The sequence below is a fragment of the Aedes albopictus genome, chromosome 1, assembly GCF_035046485.1.
Source record: "Aedes albopictus strain Foshan chromosome 1, AalbF5, whole genome shotgun sequence".
NCBI classification, from domain to species: Eukaryota; Metazoa; Arthropoda; class Insecta; order Diptera; family Culicidae; genus Aedes; species Aedes albopictus.
The window spans coordinates 93,001,709-93,029,707 of record NC_085136.1 but is presented as its reverse complement, the minus strand read 5'-3'; the positions used below and the strand labels follow the sequence as shown (position 1 = coordinate 93,029,707).

Sequence of the window (27,999 nt, the reverse complement as noted above, 5' to 3'; positions counted from 1 at the left end):
TCTATTCGCGATACACAGACAAAAGATATTGTGAAAAAAAAATCTTGGTGGGGTTTCTGAAGCAATTGATACAAGTTTTTTTTTTTTTAATTCTCAAGGAAATCCTAGTGAAATATTAAATAAAAATCCATTAAATAATTTCTGAAGAAAATTCACGTGTTACTTCTTTGAATATGTTTTTTTATTAGAATCCGTAAATGAAATCCTGGGGAAATTTCTGGAAAAAGCAGTAGATAGTTCTCCAAAAAAAACAAAATCCTGGAGGAGTTTTTGAACTTTTGAAAGATTTTCAAAGAAAAAAGCTCAGAATGAATTCTGCACGCATCACTGATTGAATTGCTAAAGAAATCCTAGGAGAAATTTTTTGATGAATACTTACTGGAATTGCTAAAAAAAAAATACAAATTAAATTTCTAATAAATATCTTTTAAGGATTTTTTGAAGAAAACTAGTGAGAAATTTTAAAGGCAGAACATAGAAGGTTGAAAAGTTTAAAAAACCGTTTAGATTAAGCAGGGCAAAATACGTGTTTTGGGATGGGGCTACCAAAATCGAGTCACTTATGTAGTATAAGGCCAAGCAGTGAAATCTAGAAAAATTTTAAGAAACTATTAAAGGAATTTCTGACAAAACCCCCCGACGAATTTTCCGTTTGAATCCCAGGAAGATTTTCTGAAGGAATTTCGCAAGCAATCTCTAAAAAAGAACCTATAGAAAAATTTATCCGGGCATTACAGGGACAATGACTGAAAAATCTCGTAAGAGAAATGAGTGCACTAAAGACTTTCTAAACAAGCCCACAAGAATTTTATTAAGTGATTTTTGAAGGAATACCCGAAGAAATCGCTGAATTAAATTTTTGAAGAAATCCAGTTTTTGAATATATTTCTGAAGAAATTACTGCAGGGTGTTCGTAAGAAATACACGGAGGAATTTCTGAAGAAATCCATGAAAGATTTTCTTAAGAAATATTTCAGAAATTTCTTGAGAACTGTACGGAAGAATTTTTAATGTCAACCCTGGAAAAAAATACAAATGAATCTCAGGAAGATGTTTTGAAAACATCCATGAGGAAATTTCTGTTGGAATTTTCTGTTGGAAATATCTGTTGGAATTATCAAGGAAAATAAAAAAGAGAAACTTTATTAGGAATTCTTCGAAAAATGAAGAAATTGACATTATCGACTAAACTCGCCACTATTTTAGCCCAAATGCTGAATTTTTCCACACCGAATTTGCTCGCAAACATTTCACACCAAACCAAAACAAGGTGGAACCAGTACTTAGCCCGCTTAGCATTCAATGTTATTGCACTTTTCCTGCTCGTAGTTTGCTTTAGCCCCCCAATATCGTCACGATCACGATCCACCAAACAACTGCGTTCGACCGCACCGCGCCGAATTGTGTGTGTCCATACACATATTGATCTGCGCGCGACCCCACCCTCCTCTTCCTTCCTTACGGACGCGCGGAGCGGACCAACCTTCTGATTTTTTTTCACCATTTCTGCTGTTGTTGGTGCCAATGCTGCTCGTTGTTGTCGTCACGCCACTTAGTACACGGCGGTGCACCCAAGCACCGCGCACTGTTCGCGCGGCGCGATCTCGCGCGCACACACGCATAGAAGCATGCGGCTGTTAAGATCCGACGGCGACGACGACGCGACAATCCGAGGAACAACAAAAAAGCTTCTAACCGTTCGATCGACTGCGGCGACGTCGCCGTTGTTGCACAGCACGGACGACGTCGATTTCGCGCCTACGGTAAGATTCATCTCGCGGGTTGACTTTAGTCTCGATCCGGACGCCGTTCACCGCCGTTCAACATCAATCGCAACGCGCAACCCGTTCAGCTGCGGCAGCGACCCGTGCAAGGTACCTCTCGCAACTCGCCTGGTGTTTTGGGGGAGGCCCGGACAACCAGTTAATTACTGGGGACGGTGACGACGACGACGGCGACAACTACTAAAATTGACGACGACGACGCGTGTGACCAAAGAGTGTGTGATGTTGGGACCCAAATGGGACCTGTCGTTGTCGTTGCTGGTGTTGTTGTTGGGGTGAACCATTAAACACCCTGCCTGGAGATCAAGGTCGGCGACCGACACCCCGTGACAAGCGTTCAACGGCTAATTGAGTTGGATGGAACAAACCCATAAAACAAAGTAGTGTGGTGCAGTGAAGTGACTCGAATTAGTGCCGCGCGCGCGCGGATCTCTCAAATTGAGAGAGGAAGGAAACGAGGAACAGGGAAATTGCCACCGGCGCTGATCCATCCGGCGACGGTGACGAATGGCGAGTGGAAGTCACCAAGGATGAGGACGTCGTCGGTGGCAAGCGTGTGAGGGGGGTGGAGAGTGACGGAAAGTGAAGGGTATACTAAAAGGCCGGAAGAGACTTGGAAACGCAGATTGGAAACGGTGATTTGAGGTGGACTAGTTTTTTTTTTGGGTGATTAGTGATTTGTGTTGGCTTGATGGAAGATCCATTTCCTAGTGCTGTTGATTATTTGATGTTTTGTGGCCTTGTTGTTTACGGTTTGGACTTCGGAAAAAAAATTGTCAGCTTTTCATGGGTCTTTTTTAATGTGGAATTTCTAAGATTCCTTGGAAGGTTTCATCTGGGGTTCCTCCAAGAGCTAAGATTCATCCAGGAAGTATTTATTTATTTATTATTCATCTGACCTAGATGGTCTTAACAAACAGAAGGGATAGGGAAAAGCCGATTTGAATGAATTGTTGTCAAAACTTTCTCACATCGGCGTAAAAACCCTATATCTTTTCACATAACCTGCATACACAACAAATTACACGTATAAAATTACAAAATACAAAACGATTTACAAATAGTGTCAATTAGGTAAAAAACCCTAATTAATCCACCTAGCGGTGATGGTGCCTTTCTCGTGCTTTAAAATATCCTTTCAACAAAACTCGAGCGACATGTTGATGACATTGACATAAATACAAAATGAAAACTGCTTGCTAAATCTACTCAATATGGATACATTTTATATTAGCATAACATCCAATATTCAGAAAATATAAAACAACGATCCAATACTCAAACCAAGAAGCCGCAAAATTTTGAAACGTCATTTTAGATTTTCCGGTCATCATTTCATGACTCCGGATATCTACCCCAACTAAACTAATCGCCATCTTGAACATTGAGACACCATCTTGGATGTTCTGGTATTCATTTTTGGACTCTGCACCTAAAATTACATAAAATAGTCGCCGTATCGAATTTTGGCATGTCGTTTATGATTTTCTGGTTACCAGTTTTGGACGAAGACCGGCATTCTTCCCCATTCAAACTATAGTCAAATTGCAGACCTTGTGAAACAGCGCACAGCTTGGGTTTTCTGATTACAAATTTTGAATTCTGGACATATTTTCATACAAAATATGCCCATAATGCAAGAATTAAAAATCCTATAAAATAGGAACTAACTTGAATACTGGGCCATTATATAAGACTTTGGACCGCTATCTTGGATACTCTGGTGGACTCCGAACATATTTCCCATACCAAATACACTTATTTTACATAGTTTTAGAGCTCAAAATTCCATAAAACAGCCACCATCTTCTGTTGAAGCGATCAAATTCTTATTTTTACATTCAACGTTGACCCATCCTGCTATAAATTTACACCTTAGGAATCTGAAATAGTACGATTTGATGGGATCGCTTTAGTTTTGTCTATATTTTGTTCTCATATATGAGAACTTAGACCTATTCGTCACTGTTGTTCATACCTAATGTTTATCAGGCCATTAAACAAATCCACGATTTAAATTTTCACATGAACGTTGGTTCTGCTACACAACAGCTAGTCTCTAATGTTATCTAAGGCTATTTTCTTGCTAACCGTTCATTAGATTATCAAAAAATCTGCGATCTGATGTGTCGTATGTATGGGTTTGGTTCATTTTTATATTTGGTAATTTCCGATGGGATAGCCGGTTCTGATTCCATGAGTCATGGACCATGACACTACCGGTTGTCCCAATTATGGTCTGAGAATATTTTATTGCTATTTATTCACCTTTACCTAATCACCGCGATTTGATATATCGCATGAATGGGTTTGCTTCACTTTTACTTCTAACCACTTTCGAAGCCACAGCTGAACCCGCAACACTACCGGGAATCTAATGTGGTCTGACCCTATTTTTCCATCAGGTTGTCAATAAGTCGTGATCAGTCTTGTTAGAGATCACAGTCATTTGGACCTTTTCGTCGATATTCGGCCTCCTTTGTCTCCGACATTCGCAACACAAGCAATCGAACTACTGTTCGAAACAAAAATGTCAAACGAATGCACTTCACCACGATAGCGGCTTCGGGAGACGGTTCGGCTTTTGTTATTCCTGTCTTCTTCCATATTAAGGGCTATGTTGCCCATCTGCATAGTTAGAAAAAATCACCGACTTTGGTAATGTTTTACCGAAATCTCAACCGTTAAGTTTGTTTTACAGGAAAAATTCGGTAAAGGTAGCAACTTCTACCGAAGTTCGCTAGAGTTTGACACATAAACGATAACATTTTACCGAAATTAGTTATTTTTACAGAATTTCGTTAAAAATCCATTACCGAACGCTCAGCGGTTGAGATTTCGGTAAAAATTACCGAACGCGATTAGCTGTGTGTGTGTCGTATTCAATGCAACATGCAATAATAAACTATTATTAACATTCATAATCGGAATTGGCTGCCCGAGCAGAAGGGAATAGCAACAGCATAATTTAATGTGTTATTTTAGAAAAATAACTGAGTAACGGAAAGAGTTATTTTCATGTTATTTACATAACATATCCTGTTCTAAACTTGTCTGTCATAAGCGGCAAAATAACAAAAATTATAACAAAAAAATGTTCCTGGAAGACCTGTTCAATAACATGTTTTGTTAGTTTCAATAACAACTTAATAACAGCGATTTTTTAAAATATTTTAATAACAAATTTTGATATGAATAAGTTATTGATAACAATCTGAAAACAAAATTTGCTTTTTTTTCTGTTGCGGATAGGAACTCCTCCAATGTCCCATATGAATTCAATGGGATACGCAACAATAGCATCTATTGTTAAATGTTTCATTCATACTTGGGACGCTATTGTTGTCGCAAGCGATTTATTATCGAAAACTGAGAGAAACAATAGTTTTCGTTTATTTTCCAAACAACTTAAGATGAAAAACTACCGACGTTTAGAAGCCCTTTATTAGGTGGTTCATTGTTTATAAGATTATTTACATTATTACCTCATTGATTGACACATTTATCCAAGTGAATCTAAGTGGGATCGATGCAGTGAAATCAATAAAAACAAAATGTCTAAAAATAATAATCAATAGAGTTATTCTTCTTGATGACTTATTTTTTACATTTTTGTCGAAAAAGTGTTGCTTGTCCTTGAATTCCACTGATTCAAAATGTTTCAAAAAATGGTTTAAACTCTATTACACTCTCTATATTCATATTCATACTTAATTGAAATTAGGACAAAAAAAACAGGTATACTTTTCAAAGTGCTTATAAAACAAAAGGCTTATAAGTTGGCTCTGTCACAGTCAAAACGTAATGTCAGAAAGAAGAGGAACTGATGACAAAATAATATCTTCTCTTACAGTTCCTCACGGAATGATGTGAACAACGAAAATCTCGAATGGTGTAGTTTTGATTGCAAAGCCAGTTATGTTGTAATACTTATGATCAAATGTTTGTCTCAATGACACAATAATAACTGAACTTGTGCTACAACAAAACATGTTATTGAAATGTAATTTAAAGAAAATATACCAAGAGCACGATCATAACAAAATAAGATTGCCCAACAGAACATGTTATGGAACGGTGATGACTTAATAAGTTAATAATAACAAACCGAGATATAAAAACAGGTTTTGTGATTCCGTTGTTATTATTTTGATATTTTCCTCTGCTCGGGTGAAAATCTATGCGTAAAGCTAGAATTAGACACGTGTCATCGTGTCAAATAACATTGATTTGACCCTTTCTTATGTTTATTGATCTTCGTTCTACTGCTCGTGTTGTGTGTAGGTAAGAGGTAACGATAGCGCACGAATGTAACAAAGCCGACTGACACCCGACTGCGGCAACGAAATGAAGGTAGTAAAAAGTGTCGAATGTTTACAAGACTGGTCGTGATTTGATGTACCGCATCCATGGGTTTGGTTAAATTTTACATTTTACTACCCAGATCTGATTCAGGGTAACTACCGGCTGAACCAAATATGGTCTAACATTATTGTCTTGTTAACTGCTCATCGGTTAACCAAAAACGCTGCAAATTGAAGGTGTCACATGCAGAGTTTGACAATTTCGACGGGACTCTCGGAACCAATTCCGGAACACTACCAGTTGTCTTTAGTGTGACGTAAGGCTATTTTATAGCTAACTGTTCATCAGGCTATCGCAAAAGACACGATTTGATGTGTCACATGTCTGGATTTGGTTTACTTTTTCATTTGGCCCCTTCCGGCCACTCAAAACCGTAATCTAGAAAGCCGCTATTTGATGTGACGCATGTACGGGTTTGTTTCTCTTTCAGATTTAACCACTTCGGCGGGAACCCCGGAAGGGGTTCCGGAACACTACTCGTTCAGATATGGTCTGAGATGGTTTTCCTGCTCATTGTCCATCAGGTCATCGAAAATGCCGTGGTTTGATGTGTCGCATGCATGGGTTTGGTTCAATTGTATATTTTGCCACTTCCAGCGGGACGCCTAGAACCGGTTCCGGAACGCTACCGGTTCAGATATGGTCTGAGATGATTTTCCTACTCATTATCCATCAGGTCATCGAAAATGCCGTGGTTTGATGTGCCGCATGCATGGGTTTGCTTCAATTGTATATTTGGCCACTTCCAGCGGGACGCCTAGAACCGGTTCCGGAACACTACCGGTTCAGATATGGTCTGAGATGATTTTCCTGCTCATTATCCATCAGGTCATCAAAAATGCCGTGGTTAGATGTGCCGCATGCATTGGTTTGGTTCAATTGTATATTTGCCCACTTCCAGCGGGACGACTAGAACCGGTTCCGGAACACTACCGGTTCAGATATGGTCTGAGATGATTTCCCTGCTCATTATCCATCATGTCATCAAAAATGCCGTGGTTTGATGTGCCGCATGCATGGGTTTGCTTCAATTGTATATTTGGCCACTTCCAGCAGGACGCCTAGAACCGGTTCCGGAACACTACCGGTTCAGATATGGTCTGAGATGATTTTCCTGCTCATTGTCCATCAGGTCATCTAAAATGCCGTGGTTTGATGTGTCGCTTGCATGGGTTTGGTACAATTGTTTATTTGGCCACTTCCAGCGGGACGCCCAGAACCGGTTCGGGAACACTACCGGTTCAGATATGTTCTTAGACTATTTTTCTTATTACCGCTCATCAGGTTATCGAAAATGCCGTGGTTTGATGTGTCTCATGCATGGGTTTGGTTCACTTTGATATTTGCCACTTCCGGCGGGACACCCGGAACCGGTTCCGGAACAATACCGGTTCAGATATGGTCTTAGACTATTTTTCTGCTTACCACTCATCAGGTTATCGAAAATGCCGTGGTTTGATGGGTCGCATGCATGGGTTTGTTGCATTTTCATATCTGGCCCCTTCCTGGGGTACCGATCCGGAACACCTAAATGGCCATAACTCCGGAACGGCTGGACCGATCCGAACCATTTTCAATAGGAAACAATGGGACCAGATTCCGCGTCGAATGAACCGTCGGTCGTTAAAATCGGTTGATGTTTACTATCTAAAAAATAGGTGACCTTTTTTGTACACATACACACACACACACATACATACACACACACACACACACACATACATACACACAGACATCATCTCAACTCGTCGAGCTGAGTCGATTGGTATATAACACTTGACCCCTCCGGGGGCTCTATCAAATTTTCGTTTTTGGAGTGAACATATAGCCTTTCGGTACACCTTGGTGTACGAGAAAGGCAAAAAAAGTCAATTTGAATATTTTCCATTCGAATGGGAGTGATCCTTGTACCGGTGGGTTCTCGTCGTCAGCAGTTTGAAGCGAGCCCGTGCACAAGGGGGGGGGGGAGTTTAAGGGTTAAACCCTCCCCATTACCGACGCTTCATACACTAGGCGCCCCTCCGCCTTTTGCCGAAATTAGGAAAAACCCCTCCCTTGGCGCCACTTCTGTGCACGGGCCTGGTTTGAAGCATATGTATGAAAAAAAAAACAAACGGGTAGCAAAATTCTCAAACTGTACAGGTATTCCCAGGATCCATTCAGAGATTATTTCTGGGATTTTTCAAGAAATACCTTCTGAGACCACATCAGCAATTTCTGAATTCCTTAAAAAATCCTTCCGAAATTCCTCCGGGAATTCCCTTGCAATCTTTCCTGAGATTCCTCTAGGGATATCTTCCATGGTTTTCACAGAAATTTATTGTAGGATTCCTCTGAGAATTCCTTCTGTGATTCCTTAGAGAGCTCCAGCTGAGACTCTCTTTGGGGTTCCTTCAAAAGTTTCTACTGGGATCCTTCCAGGAGTTTCTTCTGAGGTTCTTGAAAGGTTCCGTCTGAGATTCCTCCTAAAACTCTTGGCAGTATTCCTATTGAGATTGCTTCTGCAACATCAACGGATGTTTTTCCAGAATTTCTGGTTGGTCTAAGATGGCCAAATTTTGGTCTACGAGGTTTATGAACAGCCCCAAAGAAGCTCCCATAGAATCCTGAAAGTAGGTGCTGGAGAAATCTCGGAGGAGGACTTTGGAGAAATGCCAGAAGGAGATCCCAGAGGAATTTTTGCTGTAATCCCGGAAGGAGTCCGTGAAGCAAACCCGGAAGGAGTTCTTGGAGAATTCCCGGATGAAGTTTTGAGAGGAATACTGAAATAAGTTCTTGGAGGATTCCCGGAAGTATCTTAGAAAAAAATCCCGTAAAAATCCCAGGAGGTATCTCGCATGGGATTCCTAGAAGGAATCTCTGGCGGAATTTTAGTTGAGTTCCTGTAGGAATCTCGCAAGGGATTCCTGAAGAAACCCCCAAAAGAACTCCTCCCTGGGGAAATCCCAGCAGAAATCCCGGGTTCAATTGCTGGAAGGATCCCAGAAAAAGAAAATCCTTGAGGAACCCAAATAGAATTTATGGAAGGTGTTCCTTCGGGAATTCAGTGGTCGTAATTAAAAACTCAGTGGACTGTATTTCAAGTTTTTACAACCGTCCTTGTTAACGCTCTTTATTTAACTAAAAAATTTCTCCTCGCTTCCTGCCTGATCGGTCCTAACCGGAAAAAAAAAACATTTCAAGAAAAATCAAGCAAGTCTATCTGTCAAAAACCCACGGGGGGTAAGCCTACGATCCACTGTAAAAAATTACATCTCATTTTTGAATAAACATTCTCCGCCCGGAGCCGGATGGCTCATCTCCTTCTCATTGGAATGCTCCTCGCAGTCAATCGGCAGCACAGCTATTTTCGTGGTTGCCCGCTTGTACGTTCCGCTGTTGGTTCGCACGGTTACCACGCGAACGATTCCGTCTTTGCCAGGGTGCGTAGCTATAATTCGTCCAAGCTTCCACGTTCTTCCATCCTCCTTCAACACCACAAGCAAACCTTCACGCAGGAGAGTAGGGTTTTTGAACCACTTCCCACGCTTCTGCAATCCCGTCACGTACTCAGCTGACCACCGACGCCAAAATGATTGCTTCCTTCGTTGGATTAACTGATAGGGGCTGTCCATAAACCACGTGGTCATAAGGGGGGGGGGGGCAATGACCATTTTGTATGGACAAATAAAATTTTTTGTATGGACAAATGACCACGCAGGGGGGGGGGGGGGGGGTCGAAAAGTGCCAAAAAAATGACCACGTGGTTTATGGACAGCCCCATACCGGGACAACGATGACTCCTTCAGATCCCCGTAGTAAGGCTCAGCAATCGATGTTAACTCGCGCCCAACCAGGAAATGGGCCGGACTTAACGCTTGGTAATCCGTGGGATTGTCACTTTGCGGGACCATTGGACGTGAATTCAGAATCGCTTCTATTTGATACAGCAAAGTACACATCTCCTCGTACGTCAAATGTGATTCGTTCAGCACCTTGTTCAAATGATTCTTCACGAATTTGACTCCGGCCTCCCAGAGCCCTCCTTGATGCGGAGCTCGTGGCGGAATAAACTTCCAGGTAATACCACGAGGCTGGCAGAATTCAGAGATCTTGTTCTCCAAAGTTTGCGAGGCCAATAGGTTCCGCAATTCCGTCAACTGTCGTTCAGCCCCAACGAAGTTCGTGCCGTTGTCTGAACGCATTTCGGCAACATTTCCTCTTCGACTCACGAAACGATGCAACGCTCCGAGAAATCCGTCTGTTGACAAGGAGCCCACGAGCTCCAGATGCATCGCTCTAGTACACATAGGGTAGGTAATCAAAATTTGAACCAAATTGCGGCTTTATGAAGCAGTGCAAATTTTAAGTGATTTTTTCTCCCACATGGAAATAATTTACTACCGCCAGTCGGGGTGACATTGGGCCTGGGGGGTAACTTTGGGCCAAAAATCAAGAAAGATGTTTCGCTCAAAATACTAACATTTATTAAAGTGATTATCAAAAAGCTGATACCATATGGCAAATATAACTTGCGTTGATCATCCGCTGTAGAAAAATGTCACATTTTGTTAATTTTCCATTAAGAAAACGTGATGTGAATATCATGGTTAAGCGTACTGTACAAAATCGTTGTTTTAAAATGCCCAGTAGAAAACAGCTGAACATCGGACATGTAATGAACTGCTGTTCTCTAGATATATTGGGTAGTTGTTTTGAGAAGTAATATAAGTTTTCTTGGTTTTGTATGCTGTTTTGCATGAAAAACTTTTCGGGCCCGTATGAAGTTGATCACCAATATCAACTTCTTTTCCCGATCAGCCTAGATAGCTGTGTAGTGTCGGTAGCGGTTAGTTCAACTGGCTAAGAATAGCACTACGGACCGCCTGTTCCAGTGGTAGGAATCCACTAATCAGGTGACCCCTAATTCATGGTGTTATGCGGCTTTATGCTTACCGTGCCTAGGAATGAATGGCTAGGGGGGTCTAATAAAAACCTAACCGCAAACGGAGCCTGTGGAGTACCAGGGCACCCTCCACAGTATTTGCCCTTACTGTGCTAACCGGAGCAATAGCGCGGTGGACCTTGTGTTTCTCCGAGACAATCAGCTGCCCTTCTTCAATCTCATACTTGAGGCTGAATAAGGGCGGGATTATGAAGATGTTATTAATTAGTTTAGATTTTCACCTTTATGGTTTCGCATTATGCGTTTTACACAGTGTATTCTGTGCATCCTCGCCTTTGGCGCACTCAATTCGATACCGATCTGGCTTTATTGTTGCTGTTCTTTTTTGTGCTGTGATTGTTAAGAGTTTAATCTTGCCTAGTTTGGGTAGTGGCTACGGTTAGGATAGCTCAGATCAATCTTCAGCACAAAAGAACAGCAACGATCAATCTTTGTAGACTTATGCAAAATGGTACAGCCCAAGTGGCGTTAGTCCAAGAACCTTACTTTCGTAAGGGGAATTTCTATTTAGGAAACCTTGTGAATCCGGTGTTTGCTACTTTCAGTAAAAATGAAATGGCAAACTCACGTGTCATGCCTCGAGCATGTGTGATTGTCAACAACGCAATCGTTGCTACACTCATCTCTGAACTAACTACCAGAGATGTATGTGCTATCATAATAGATGTATCTGTTGGAAACCTCAACAAGAAATACGTTTATTGTTCGGTTTATTTACCGCATGATGAACCATCCCCTACGGATGCTTTCAAGCAAGTCATTGCATACTGCACTTCAAAAGGCCTTCCGCTAATTGTTGGTAGTGATGCTAATGCTCACCATATAATCTGGGGCAGCTCAGACATCAATTTGAGAGGCTCCAGTTTGATGGAATACTTGAGTAGTACAGATCTTGGATTACTTAACATAGGCAATCGACCAACCTTCATGGTATCTGGTAGAGAGGAAGTGTTAGACATAACGCTTTGCTCTAGCAGAATTAGTCATGAGCTGACCAATTGGCATGTGTCAGATGAAGAATCTTTATCTGATCATCGTTACATCTTGTTTGAACATGTGAATTTTACTTCGCAAACTTTGCGTTTCAGGAATCCCCGGTCAACCAACTGGGATCTCTTTACCGATTTGGTTGCAGCCAAATTTCATGGATACTCACCATCAATTGACACTCCAAGTGATTTAGATGATGCCGTTGATACTACAACGGCCTTCATCATGGAAGCTTTTGAAGAAGCCTGCCCTCTGCGGTCTGTGAAGACCACAAGAGGAACCCCTTGGTGGAACTCCGATCTGGCGAAGCTCAGGAAACAATGTAGAAAGAGTTGGAACAGACGACGTTCGGCTGGATCGGAGGCTTTCAGGTCGGCTCGCAAGGCCTACCAGAAAGCTCTTCGGTCTGCTGAACGATCCGGCTGGAAAAACCTTTGTACAAATGTTTCCAGTCTGAGTGAAGCCAGTCGATTGAACAAAATCCTTGCAAAATCTAAGGATTTTCAAGTGAACGAACTTCGTTTACCAAATGGTGATTTCACTTCCTCTGATGAGGAAGTTTTAGAATGTTTATTCAGTACACACTTCCCCGGATGTGTGGATATTACATCTTCGGATGAACCTGATGTCTTTTCTTGTAGTTATGATTCTTTAGCTTCGGCTCGGAGTATCATAACTTTAGAATCGATTGAATGGGCACTTAATAGCTTTGCTCCTTTCAAATCTCCTGGGGCAGATGGGATTTATCCTATTTTGCTTCAGAAGGGATTTGATCATTTCAAACATGTTTTGAAACAACTACTTGTTTGCAGTTTTGCTACAGGGTATATTCCCAAATCCTGGCGGGATATTACTGTGAAGTTTATTCCGAAAGTGGGTCGCGCGTCGTATGAAGAAGCAAAGAGCTTCAGACCTATCAGTTTGACCTCTTTTCTTCTGAAATGCTTAGAACGCATTGTGGATCATCACATCCGTGATGTTTATCTGGCCAATGTGCCTCTTCATGTGAACCAACATGCTTACCAATCTGGAAAGTCCACTGTGACTCTTTTACACAAAGTTGTTTACGATATCGAGAAGGCATTCGCTCAAAAGCAATCCTGCTTGGGTGTTTTCTTAGATATCGAGGGTGCCTTTGACAACGTGCCTTTCGATGCCATATTGGAAGCCGCACGGGGTCATGGTATATCTCCAATGATTTCCAATTGGATTCACCAAATGCTCAAAAACCGACATCTCTTCTCGACATTGCGTCAAGCGGCGATTAGGAAATTGAGTGTTTGTGGATGCCCCCAAGGGGGAGTCTTATCACCACTTTTATGGAATCTCGTAGCAGATACGCTATTGAGGCAACTCAATAATAGCGGTTTTCCTACTTATGGTTTTGCCGACGACTACCTAACATTGTTAGTCGGTATGTGCATCAGCACCCTTTTCGACCTGATGCAAAACGCTCTTCAGGTAGTTGAGGGTTGGTGTCGCCAATATGGCCTTTCGGTAAATCCGAGTAAAACATCTATTGTTCTTTTCACGGAAAAGCGAAACCGTAATGGTGTTCGAACTTTACGTCTCTTTGATTCTGAAATCAATGTGACTGAACAGGTAAAGTACGTTGGAGTCATTCTTGATTCCAAGCTTTCCTGGACACCTCATGTTGAGTTCAGAATCAAGAAAGCTTGTATGGCCTTCGGGCAATGCCGGCGAACCTTTGGTACAACTTGGGGTCTAAAACCCAAGTATATCAAATGGATCTACACAACTGTTGTTCGGCCAATATTGGCCTATGGATGTCTTGTGTGGTGGCAAAAGGGCGAAGTGAGAACGGTCCAATCAAAGTTAGGCCATCTCCAAAGGATGTGCTTAATGGCGATGTCTGGAGCGTTCTCTTCAACTCCCACGGCAGCGCTCGAAGTTCTCTTTGACGCTGTCCCACTACACATTCATCTCAAACAAGAAGCACTTTCTTGCACTTACCGTCTATGGGTACTCGGTTTACTAGAGGAAACTCCTGTGAACCGCAGTTCAACACACACCTCGTTGTTTCCACTTTTGGTGAATTGGGACAAAGTTGTCCTTGCTCCAAGTGATCTTACAATTGCTTGTAATTTTCCATATAGGACATTTTCCACGAAATTCCCTTCCCGGGAAGAGTGGACATCTGGTTATCTGGAGAGAAGTATTTCAGACGGCATCGTATGTTACACTGATGGCTCCCTTCTAGAAGGTCGAGCAGGTGCTGGTGTTTATTCTCGTGAGCTAAGGCTGTATCAGTCTTATTCACTTGGCAGACACTGCACCGTTTTTCAGGCCGAAATCTTTGCTCTTATGTGCGGAGTGCAATCAGCACTTCAGCAGCACGTAATGGGCAAAGTAATATACTTCTGTTCAGATAGCCAGGCTGCTATTAAAGCACTTGCTTCGGCCAACTCCAGGTCGAAGATAGTTATCGCTTGTCGAACTCAAATTGAGGAGCTGAATTCAGCAAACGCTGTTCACCTTGTATGGGTACCTGGCCATTCTTCCATCGCTGGAAATGAATTGGCTGATGAGTTAGCTCGCACTGGAGCATCACATGACTTCATTGGCCCTGAGCCAGCTATTCCGGTATCCAAGTGTTGGGTGAAGCTTCAGATTGACACCTGGGCTGCCACTCAGCACAAACAATACTGGAATAGTTTGGAGTCATGTCGTCAAACAAAATTGTATTGTACTGAGCCATCTCTAGGGGTGGCAAAGTATCTAACAAATCTGTCAAAGCAGAATTGCAGCATGCTGGTCAAAGCATTGACTGGCCACTGCCGACTCAGTTATCACATGGCGAATATTCAGCAAGCTGATTCATTTGCATGTGATAGCTGTGAATCCGATTATGGAACTTCGTATCATTTAATATGTAACTGTCCAGCTTTTGCGCAATTGCGTTTCCGAGTACTCGGGAAACACTTATTAAGTGAAACTGACTTCAGAAGCCTGAATCTTCAGGACGTTCTGTTGTTCTTGACCCGCTGTGGTAAAGAGCTATAGGCTCTCTTTACGCTTTATGCATTATCACAGTGCCCTTCTCAGGGCGCTGTTCGAACCCATTGTGGCACGCTTATGCGTTATTACAGTGTCCTTTTCAGGACGCTCTGTGAACCCATTGTGGTACGCTTTTGCGAGTATGACGATCCTATTCCCTTACCTGTCCTTTCCCATCTCCTATCCTTTTTCCTTCCCTTCTCCGTCAGGTAAATGATGAATAGGCTCGTATTCATGGCGATGGCACAAATTTCCCAAATGGAGGAGAACGTGCCTCTAGAGCCGACCTACTGATACCTGATAACTGCTGTTCTCTAGATATATTGGGTAGTTGTTTTGAGAAGTAATATAAGTTTTCTTGGTTTTGTATGCTGTTTTGCATGAAAAACTTATTAATTCGATCTGTAGGGCAAATAACTCATTTTGGGGGTGACTGTGGGCCATATAAAAGCAATGCAGTCAGTACGAGAACCCTACAAATGTGAATTAAAACAACTGCGAGTATTCACATTATTTTATGCATAAAACGGCGTTTGTTTTAGAAATAAATGTAAGATTCATGCTAAATTAAAAATGCACGCATATCAGTTTATAGGTAGATGATGAGGAAATATTTCTTTTGTCTTTGGAGAATGCTAGTTGGAGTTATATCCAGGGGATAGCGGATGTATTGTAATTGATCAACGATCGTTTACAATGAATGTGGTCAAACTTTCACGTTTGTTTGTCTGTGATGTTATTTTAAAATGACTAGGCACTGATAGGTTGTGCGCAAGCAGCTATATATTCACTAGTTTTGATTTGCAAGCGATATTTTCTCACATTGAACTATTTGGATTGAATTTTAGTGTTTGGCCCAGTGTCACCCCCTCGAAGGGGTGAAATTGGGCCAATTTTAATTACTCTATATTATTGTCAAAATCAAAGTTGTAGCATTTATACTTTAAACAATCCTAAACAATATATAAATGAACGTGTCTACCGAATTAAACATTGATTTAGAGCTAAAGTATTGTTGTAACGGCATTCAAAGGGATGAACTATGCAGTTTTGGCCCAATGACACCCCCACTGACGGTACGGCAAAATCGTATGTACATGAAAGCCACGGATATAAGCTTTCTGTTAAATGGTAAAAAGTATGTATTTGCACCGAATTTCATTGAAATATTTGATTTTTCATCAATAATGATTTGAACCATCGTAATCATAATTTGAACCAATTTTAATCTTAATTTGAACTACTGGCGGCAGCAGCTCGAGCAATTCACAAAACAGCCAATTCCATGCTAAACAATGAGAAATCACATAAATCTGCTAATTCTCATACCTATTTTTCATTAGGCAGTGGAATCTCAACTCAAAATGTTCGAAATTCTTTAGGAATTTGGAAACTAAATTTGGATTTTTTCATCCCCCAAGAGTAAACAAAGCAACCACAAGCGCAATCTACAGGCCAACACTAGAAGCTCACCCCCGTTTACTAGTTCAAATTTAGATTACAAATGGTTCAACTTAAGATAACATTCTCCAAGTAAGGATTACTTAAATTTGATAATTTTATGACAAATAATGCGGAATATTATTCGGTTGGTCGATTCTACGATAAATAAGCTTTCATTTGACGTGTTCACATATTGCGTGTGATACAATGCATGAGCTGTACGAGTGCACCGAAATGTGCTTTCTCTTGGGGGAAATGGGTGAAATCACAGTGATTTTTCAATTGCCTGTTTTCCATGACAAAAACGCTTTTTTCAATGCTTTTAAAGTCTATGTTATCAGGTTATATTACGGAAAAGCTGTTAAACATCTTTTTCGGGACAATATTTGCCTGAAAAGTACGTCATTTTAATGAATTTTGAAATGGTTCAAATTAAGATTACAATTTGACTAGTTCAAAGTTTGATTTCTTACCCTACATACAAAAACGCAAATGTACGCCTTCCGTGGAGCCCTCGATCTGCCCTCCTTCAGTAGAAATGGACCGGCGTAATCGACGCACGTTCGAGAAAAAGGTTCAGCGGCGGTAACGCGCTCGCTCGGTAAGTCTCCCATAAACTGTATTACGTCCTTTGGCTTCGCGCGAAAGCATTTCACGCATCTTCGCAGCACACGATTAAGCGTTCTCCTCGCATTCACCGGCCAGTACTGCTGTCGAACCTTCGCCAACAATCCATTGAATCCGAGGTGCAATTGTTCACGGTGAATCGTATCAATGATCAGATCAGTAAAAAGGTTTTTCTCGGGTAGGATCATGGGATGCCTCTGGTCCCGCGACAAGTCGGAATGTCGAATTCGACCTCCAACTCTGAGCAACCCCTCGCGTTCGTCGTAAATAGGATTCAAATTTCGAAGCTTACCTTTCACCGGTCTGTCTCGTTTGATATTTTCAATCTCCTCTCCGTAGACAACATTTTGTATAATCTTCACCATTGCCAAAGTCGAATCACGATAGTCATGGCTAATCAATCCACCACTTCGACGATCAACTCCCAGTCGCTTGACGCTGCAGTTGTGAATGAATCGTGTCACATAGCCGAATACTCTTTGCATCTTACGATAGTCACTACAGTTCTGGATCACATCATATAGTCGGCAATCTTGTGCCACGAGAGCAACAGTTTCTCCATTACTACGCACATCATTGTCACTGTATGTGTCCTCGAGATTTCGTGTCTCGACTTCTTCCACGATTGTCAATAGTCTTGAACCATCCCACCACAACAATTCACTTTTCATTAGTTCCATTGGTTGAACACCCCTTGACACTAGGTCCGCTGGATTGTCTTTCGTGCCAACGTGTAGCCACTCCATATCTTGGGTCAGTTCCAAAATCTTCGCAACTCGATTACGCACAAATATCGGCAAATTTGAGTTCAACTTCTTCAACCAACACAAGACGATCTCAGAGTCCGACCTCAGACCTACCCGTCGAACGTTCAGTTCTAAAGCTTCGCGCACTGTTTTCATTTGTTCCGCTAGCAAAACCGCCGCACACAATTCTAGCCTCGGAATCGTCATCTCTGACGGCGAGGCTTCTTCTTTCTCCACTCGATTCAACTCCTTCAACGGTGCAACTCTCGATTTGCCGCAGATAAATTTCACACCAACATCTCCAGCAGAATTCACGCTCCGCAGGTACAGTGATAGACATTCGTTTAGCCGAGGCTAAAAAAATTTCAAAAAAGTGCCAGGAAACTCATACAAAAGATTTTATGATAAAACTTTTTTATCGTAGTGATAGTATATCTAACTGTTTTATAAAAATGTGATACATCACACTTACATATACACTGAAACAAAAACGAGGGTAAGAACCCTTCAAATGTCATTTTTTGCCTAGACATTCGTTTAGCCGAATTGTACAATTTTTAGATTTCCATAATAAAAAACTATTAAATTTCGAAAAATATCCAACAAAGTCATTTTGTATGGTGATCTGCATTATAGATCGACTTGTAAATCATGAATTAGATCGTTTTTGGAAGTGTTGCCATATTAATTTTGCATGCATCTCATATAAATATGTCATAATATTTTAAATGTTTCTCAATTGAGATTTGATGTAGTTATTTTTTTCGGAAGTGTTTCAAAAGAATCTAATGAAAGTTTCATGACCAAAGCAGGTTGAAATTTTGCGAAAAACAACGTTTTTAACAGAAAAAAAATAACACAAACCATCAAAAAATCACGTATTTAAGTATTGTTATGATGAAATATGATGGTTTCACATGCATAAATCACAGTGTTTACTACTATTACGTCTTCTAATAGCTCCCAATATCTTCTAAGACTGTATTCTGGCTGAAATAATATACATTGGACGGCTCATATTTCGAGAAAAGGCACCGATAGTATTCCAATTTCTAGTATGAACTACTTGTTTCATAATTTAGACATTCTTTTCAAATAAATCATGTTAAAAATGAATGTGGTTCACAACTAAAACTCATTTATAATATATTTCTTCAGATTGAATGAAACAAGCCAATTATTTAACCAAATCTTGCATTTTTGTATGAGCATCTGCTTTTGAACAAACAGGGTACACAAAATCTGACACTTCTTGCAGTTCTTTCACTTTGCAGTCTTCTAACTCATTTTGTAATGGTAGTATCAAACAGGTATACTCCACAGGCATTAGGGCACGTATTTATTTCAATGCAGAACTATTTATGTTAGCTTCTAACAATTCCATTTCAAGGTTTAACCAACCAAAAACCAATATACTTATATTTTTCATGACATTTTATGCAATAATTTGAACATTTCTGACAATAATTCTGTGTCATATTTTCAAAACTGCTAGTCTAGCTTACGTTTGAGTGTTTACAGAAATCAGTTTTCTTAAATAAATTTGTTTATCATCGCTTCTCCTTATCGGGACATTTTTTTATAATATTTCTCTGAATTTCACAAATAAATAAACTTTCAAGGTCAAATATCTTGCTAACACGTCATAAACTAAATGCCTTGGAGTATATTCTCGAAATATATTCACGAAATTGCAAAAAATCTATTGAAAACCAAAATTTCATTTACCTCGGCTAAACGAATGTCTAGGCAAAAAATGAAATTTGAAGGGTTTTTACCCTCGGTTTTGTTTCAGTGTATATGTAAGTTTAATGTATCACATTTTTATAAAACTGTACTAGTTATACTATTACTACGATAAAAAGGTTTATCATAAAATCTTTTTTATGAGTTTCCTGACACTTTTTTTGTTCTCGGCTAAACGAATGTCTATCACTGTATATACAGCAACCGTAGGCCCGTTGAGACGCATCTGAGAAGCCATGCAACTCAAATGCAACTGGATCATCAACTGCAACGCATCTCGGAATCTTCATGTTGTTGATTTCACACAGCTCTCTTCTCAGTTTGCTCCAGACCTCGAGTTCTTCGCTGGGAATCGCATCGTCCCAGTCAAGCTTCTTCCTCCATAACTGCTGCATCACTAATTTGGCAAGCACCACGATCGGGCTCAAAATACCCAAAGGATCGAATAATTTCGCAATCTCACCTAACACCTCACGTTTCGTTGGTACTCCTGAAGTAACCGCCATTTCCGGAACACGAAACAGCAATTCGTCTCTTTCCGGATCCCACAAGAGCCCGAGCGTCTTTATCACTCCATTCACATCAATATCTTCGAAACAGAGCTGTTTCTCTCGCTCCTCGGCTGGTATCCCTTCCAACAGCAACGGGTCATTCGCACACCATTTGTGTAACTTGAATCCTCCTCTTTCCAGCAAACCTTGAAGATCCTCACGTAGCCTTCTCGCCATCTGCCTGGTGTTCGCTCCCACCAGCGCGTCGTCAACATAAAAACATTTCAGCACGACCTCGCTTGCTTCCGGAAAACTGTCTCGTTCGTCTTGAGCAAGTTGGATCAACGATCTCGTCGCCAGGAAACCAGAAGGTCCTATGCCGTACGTCACCCTTTGCAATTCCAGATCCATCAATGGCTGAAATCGCTCATCTCGCCAAACACACCTCTGGTATTTGGTGTGCCCAGCGTTCACCTTCACTTGCTCGTACATGCGTTGCACATCCGTGGAGAAAACGTATTTGTACAAACGCCACCGCAACAGAATGTCGAATAATGGACTCTGCACTGCTGGTACCTCCATCAACACATCATTTAGGGACAAGTTAGTCGTCGTTTTCGCAGACGCGTCGAATACAACGCGTAATTTGGTCGTTGAGCTGCCAGGCTTCAACACGCAGTGGTGAGGCAAATAGTAGGTCCCAGCGGTGTCCTTCTCGGAGTCGTTCAAAACCTTTGCGTGTCCCTGCTGAATGTACTCCCGTATGAAATCTCCATACCTTTGTTTGACGTCGGGATACTTCTCCAGTCGATTTTCGAGTGCCTTAAATCGCTTCTCCGCTTGTGCTCGAGAATCTCCGAGCTCGCCGGCACCCTCACGAAACGGTAGTTGAACGACATATCTTCCATCGTCACCTCGTTCATGCGTAGTCACATAATGCCGTTCGCATTCATCTATTTCCGATGGTTCAAGCACTTGTTCGTCTATCATCCAGAATCGCTTCATCAACTCGTTCAACTGATAATCACTGTTGCTGGTGGGAATCACATGATAACTCTGAACGCTTGCAACGTTACGGACATCGCTTACGGGACCGGCAACCAACCAGCCAAGAAGACTCTCCTGCAGCCATGGTAATTCAGCCGACATTCGGATCTTGCCCGCCTGCATCAGTTCAAAGAATACTTCCGCTCCTATCAGCATATCGATTCGACCAGGATCGAAGAATCTCGGATCAGCCAACAGCAAGTCGTTGGGTATCGGCCAACCTTTGGCTTCGAGTTTCAGCGAGGGTAGCGCCCCAGTTACCCGTGGCACTACCAGATAATCCAAAGTAAACTCGTGATCATTCACTCTTGATTTCACTGTAGCGTTGATCTTGAATCTCACAGTTGTTTTGGAACCATTCACACCGAGAATTGGGATGTTTACATAGTCCTTGGGCAGGCTCAACACGTCACTCATTCTCTCGGAAACAAAATTTGCCATTGCGCCGGAGTCCAGTAGCGCGCGGCATTTATGGAACGCGCCACCGGCATCGACCACGTCCACAATAGCGGTTGCCAGCAAGACCTGCTTCGGTGTAGTGGTAGCGGGAACTTCACATTTCGCCACAACACGAGGTTCGCCAACGGTTCCAGGGACGTCAGGAACAGGAACTGCTTCAACTTTGCTCGGTGCCGTATTCTCGTTTTAGGCCTTGTCCTTCGGGTGCATCAAAGCATGGTGTTTATTCTTGCACCCACACCATTTGCTACTATCTGCCTTGCAATTCGCCGTACGGTGTCCTCGCTTCAGGCACAAAAAGCACAGGCCAAGTTGCTTTGCCTTGGCATACCGGCTGTTCGCAGTCATCTTCTTGAAATTCTCGAAAGCTTCAATCGAATGTTCGTTGTTACAGATGGGACAGCAGTTCGCTTGATTGTTAGTAGCCGTATGCACCTTGCTAACTGTAGTTGGAGTACCAGATCGTTGATTCGTCACGTTTCTGGGCTTGTTCGTATTCGCAGACAACTCGCATCGCTCCAACATGTAGCAGCGTTCTCGCAGAAAATCCATGGTCTCTTCATATTCGGGTAGTTGTCCATGCTCCACAGTGGCTTCCCAAGCCCTGCGCGTCTCCGTATCCAGACGGGAAATTACCAGATTCACGAGTATTGCCTCAGATAATTTGTCCTGCATCTTTAGGTTGTGGAATTCCAGAGACTCCAGTCGTTTTTCCACGCCATCTAGTAGAGCCTTCAATTCCGCATGGCTTTCCCGAGCCATCGGTTTCAACGCCAGTAGCTGTGTAACGTGGCATTGGACCACCATGCGGAGGTTCTCAAACTTCTTGGTTAAAATCCTCCAGGCCCCCTCGTAATTGTTATCATTCAGTGTTTGTTGGTCTATGGCTCCCTGGGCCTTGCCCACTAGTGCCTTATCGAGATAATGCAGTTTAGTCGCAGGCGAATCAGCAGTGCATCTATCCACGATATCCCTGAATCTGTCTCGGAATTTGTGCCAGTTGTCATAGCGGCCGTCGAACGTCGGCAACGGCGTCTGTTGCAACAAGAGGGACGGCACAATCTGCGCAGGTCTCAGTTCTCCACCGTGCTGGTGAATAGGTTGGACTTCGACCAGCTTCATTTGCCTTTCGACATCCTGCCTTTGGGCTTCTTCGTGCGCCTGGATCATCTCCGCAAGGGAAATTCGCACGAACTCGTACATCTCCTCGAAATCGATGTACTGTAGTAGGCGTTGATATATCAAAGTAACAACTGTGATAATAAAGAACTACTTGCTTCGAACTGGACGTGTTTCTCTACATTTTCAGAAGTGGGATTGGAACCATTTACCTGTAATGTAATCAAAATTTGAAGTCTTTCGAGGAAATAACTGTGGAATCTGGAATACATCCCTCAAGAGTCGACTTCAAGTTGTCGTTTGAACGCTTAGGCCATGGGAAGCCAACAGTTTGTACACGTTGAGGTTATAAGGAGGAAAAAGTATTCAGAAACAAGAATGTCACGTAAGCTGGTTGCAGCATTACTCTCGAACTACGTATACGAGAGGAGTCATGGATTGAAGATTCAAGTGAAGCAGAAGCCGAGCAGAGTCGAGTATGAGGAAGATTGCGTCAGGGGAGCGATAGTTCACATCGAGGACGATGTGTTGTGAGTCAAGATGGCCGAGCTGTAGTAGGCGTTGATATATCAAAGTAACAACTGTGATAATAAAGAACTACTTGCTTCGAACTGGACGTGTTTCTCTACAGTACTGCTTTTCAAACTCAACTCGCCGTGTAGGGTCAGCGAGATAAATCCGATTTTGCAGCGAGTTGTATTCGTTGTAAGCAGCAATCGTCGTTTCAACATATAGTTTAAGGCAATGATAAGAGAACTTACCGTGATCCTGATTCGCAGCTTCGATCGAACGCCGGATACGTTCCACCTTACCTCTTGTAGCGATTAGGCACTGTTCCAGTGCGGCAACCGACTTCGCCATCTCGATTTGCTTTTGCCGTGCTTGTTGTTGTTCCTTTTGAATCCGCACACTAGTGGTTTGCGTCGGCGTAGCACCAACAACATCAGCTTCCACACGTTCCACACCCTTCACTACTCTATCTTGGGGAGAGCGAAGCGTTGCAGTAAGCGGCGCCGTAGAGGGCGACGAAAACAAAATCCTCTTTTTCGGGTTTCCCGATCGCAACAGCATGCCACTATCACTTTCTCTTCGTCTTCTTGTTCTTTTAAACCTCAATTCCCATCACTAACCGAAAACCGATTCACTTGACCTTAGTGAAGGTCATCTTTCATTCTTTCGGCACTTCTGGCAACATCTATTGCCGTATGCAGGTGATTAAGAAATTCAAAATGGCTTCCGTCCTGCACTTTAAAATACTCTTTCTTCCGCGTTGCACACCAAGAAATGCTTTAGGCTCTTCCGCCGACACTTTTTCAATGGGCACCCGATTTTATTTCTTCACGGAGCACCTCAAAATGCCGAGGCTTTTCTTTCCACAAACACTTTTCACTGGGTGCAGCCAAAACGGAATTTCAAAATGGTTTTCGCCTTTCTTTCTTCACGCAGCACCACAAAAATGCTTTGGCTCTTCCACAAACACTTTTTTTCACGGGTGATACGTGTTATTTCGACCAACACAATAACCGTCGGTTTTTCACACGGAACCTATCGGCAGGCCTCCACGTGTCACTGTTAAAGTACTTCTGCTGGGCACTTGCCGGATCACCACCGAAGCCGAAACCGCACACCGAAAAAATATCCGCCCCAATGGCCGATAGTTCACTTTTCGGCGTCTCTGCAGCCAAACTCCGATTCACTTCTCGACGCGTGAACAGCTACGCCTTTTCCGAAAAAATCCACTTATTCCGCGCGACATCCACTATCCGGACCGATTGGACCAAATGTTCCTTCGGGAATTCAGTGGTCGTAATTAAAAACTCAGTGGACTGTATTTCAAGTTTTTACAACCGTCCTTGTTAACGCTCTTTATTTAACTAAAAAATTTCTCCTCGCTTCCTGCCTGATCGGTCCTAACCGGAAAAAAAAAACATTTCAAGAAAAATCAAGCAAGTCTATCTGTCAAAAACCCACGGGGGGTAAGCCTCCCGAGCAAAGTCTGACAGCAAATTGAAAACAAATTTTGATGTTGTGATATTTCAAATTATGATAACTCAGGTTGTTGTCGTTTTGGTCGTTTTAACGGTTAAAACATCAAAAATGAGAGCAGAAAAATGTTCCCGTGACAGCAAATTGAAAACAATTCCTGCTATCAGTGATAGCAAATTGATAACTGTTTTTATTATCAGTATGAAAATATGGAAAAATCGTTAAATATAGGGGTTTTTTGATTGATATGAAATCCTTAATACCATAAGATAATTACACTAATGATATACTTTCAGAGCTATTATACAAGGTTGCCTAGAAGTTTATAAGAAACACTTAAAACATTTTTTTATAATAGTTTAAAGTAACAGCAAAACGATATCTAAATTTGAAATCAATACAAACTGATTTCAAAATATGATATCAATTTGCTGCTGAATACAAATCGAGTTTTCGATTCGCTATCATTTTGTTGTTAGACTCTGCTCGGGCTGCGCTTCACTGTAAAAAATTACATCTCATTTTTGAATAAACAGAAGGAACTCATAAATACCTGGAGGAATCCTATAATGAACTACTGGAAGAATCCCAAAAAGGAACTCCTTTAGAAATCTGACAGTAATTTCTGGAGGAACCGCGAGTGGACTGCCTCGTGGAATCCCAGATGTTTTTTTTTTAAATTGCTGGAATATTTCCAGGGAAGATCTTCTGAAGCAATCCAAAATGAACCTCTGGACGAAACTCATAAAGAGCTCCCTGGGGATCCCAGAAGAACCCGTGAAATTTTAATTTCTTGTGGAATTCCTGAAAAACTTCCTGGACGGGTACTACCCCACATTATCTATAAAATCAAACCACCCAAGAAAAAATGACGAATTACTTCCAACTCCGAGTCGCACAAAACAAGGTTATGAAACGCCAAAGACTTCGAAATATTTGCCTTATCAACCGTAGCGTACAGTTCCCAATGTTAGATCTTTCTGAACTCGCCAGCTCTCTAAGAGCATTAAACATTAAAGTAACCAGAAGGTTGAGGGTATGGCGACATCTTTGCCTTCTGCTTAGATTGATCATTAATCATTGATCACGGATATCATAGAAGGTCTCTTCCAAAATTCTATCCAGAATACCTTATTAAATTCCTTGACGGATTTCAACCACAATTTCTTCTTCTTTAAAATCTTACACAAAATCTTGCTGCATACTTTCTCGTGATTTCTCCTGGAATTTTGTTTTCTTGATTTGTTACGTCCTAGAGGTCTGCTGGAATTACGTTCTAGAATTCTCCAGGCGGTTCCCCCAAGATTCCATCCCAGGGGGATTCCCAAATTTGCTCGCAGTGGGAAACTTCTAGAACTTTTGAGAGTACTTCCTGGGATATTTACCAGGGTTCCTTCTAGGAAATTTTCCCCAGATTTCTTTTCTCGGCATATTCTTTTCGGAGACTCACAAAATTCTCCCAAAGTTTTTCGGAATATCTCATTGATTATTCTGAAAAGCTTCACAACAGACTTTTCAGGTATTTTAGGTGAACTTGTGCAGACGTTCTTCCAAGGATTTCTAACGAAGAATTGCCTGGATTTATCTTGGACTTTCTAGAAAGGTTTCTCCCGTAGTTCATCTGGAAATGTTTTCTCAAAGGTTTCCAGAGTGCATCCCGCAATTCCTCATATAATCCAAGGTTGCTCCCTAACATTTTTTCAGATGTTCTAGCTTTTCTCGGAATTTCGTCCAAAGCTCCTTTCGTTCTTTCCGCAATTCTTGGAGTATCGATTAAGTATATCCCAAAAGGAACACCCGAAGGAATCCCGGCACAATTTTCGGCAGGGATTCTGGGAGAACACTGGGAGTAATTCCAGGGAAACCCTTACAACAATTTTAGCGATAGACAAAAGAGACTATCCTTTTCTATTATGATTGGTGTTTTCGGAAAAGATTGAAACTCCTTCTTTATTCTTCTTTACGTTTCAACCTACTTTATTAACTTTCGGTCATCTTCAGAAGATTCCGCTAGACGTTCGTTTGAATTAAATGTGCCGCCTTGACAAACGAACGTCCTGCGGAATCTTCTGAAGATGACCGGAAGTTAATAAAATAGGTTGAATCGTAAAGAAGAATAAAGGAGGAGTTTTCAATCGTCACCGAAAAACACCTATCATAATAGAAAAGAAATAACGTAAACGGTGATCAATGCAACGATAATATAAGAAAATAGGCTATTAGAAATACCTCAGTACGATCACAGCAAGTAATCCCTGAAACAACTACAAGAAACACTCTGGAGCAATCCATTGCCAGTTTGCCAAAACTTGGCAAAACCCCTCTCTTATCGCTTTTCCTATGCTGGGGCCTGGTCTGGAGAAACCATGGCCAAGAACTCCATGGGAAATATTTCCAAAAACTCGTGGAGTACCCAAAAGGTACTCAGATGTGAACCCCGGGAGAAATATCAGAGTAAGTTCTAAAAAACTCTGAAGGAGATCTCGGGAGCAACACTGGAAGGAATCTTCTAAGATGCGTTCCAAGAGAAACTCTGAAATAAATCTCAAGTGGATCTTGAAGAGAAATCCCGCGAGACCCTTTGAGAAATATTCCAGGATAAACTCTAGACGAATGCTCACGGCATTTTTTGAAGAAATCACCGGAGGAACTCCGGGAGAAATATCGAGAAGGGCTCTGGAAACAATGCTGGAAAAACCTCTAGTAGAATTTTCGGGATAAACTCCTGCGGAAAACTAATGAAGTCGGCGAGAAGTCGTTGGAAAATCTCTGAGAAAGTTTTCGGGAAGAAGTTCTAAAAATCCCAGTAAAAGCTTCGGAACGAATTAAGAGGTATAATTCAAGACGAATCCCGGCAGAAATTGTAGGAGAAACCCCACTACAACAGCCGAGGAATATCCTGAAAGAATCTCCTGTAAAAAAAAACTTATCTATATCTTGGAGAAGACGCAGGAGGAATTCGTACAGGAATTTTTCAAGAGATTATACTTGTGGAAAAAATCCTAGCAAGAAATGCTGAAACACCTATGTGAAAAGCTTCAGGAAAAATCGGTCAACCAAAACCGTCGGATGAAGAAGTAAACCAGTATTCGCTGATTTCACCGACGACTGAAAAGGCTGAAAATTACAAAATTGCTAAATGCTACTGTCACAAAGAACTATCTTTTGGGAAATCTTTGAAGGCATTCCTACAGTCATTTCTAAAAATGTCCCAGAAAGTTTTCCGGACGGAC

The 27,999-nt window shown here is 41.7% G+C and overlaps 1 protein-coding gene across 4 annotated transcripts in view; it reads left to right on the top strand.

The window, feature by feature from the left end:
- The window catches only part of LOC109402089 (uncharacterized), a 157,069-nt gene that overhangs the window by 111,605 nt on the left and 17,465 nt on the right, over positions 1 to 27,999 (top strand). Inside the window, exon 1 of one of the 4 annotated variants that reach the window (XM_062845042.1) lies at positions 1,525 to 1,874. The exons of 1 other annotated variant lie outside the window; for it this stretch is intronic. In XM_062845042.1, the coding sequence (XP_062701026.1) occupies positions 1,629 to 1,874 (246 nt within the window). In that variant the 5' untranslated portion in view covers positions 1,525 to 1,628. Of the gene's footprint in view, positions 1 to 1,524; positions 1,875 to 27,999 lie in introns of those variants that run through there. 2 more of the 4 variants (XM_062845040.1, XM_029854946.2) reach the window with 2 other exon arrangements.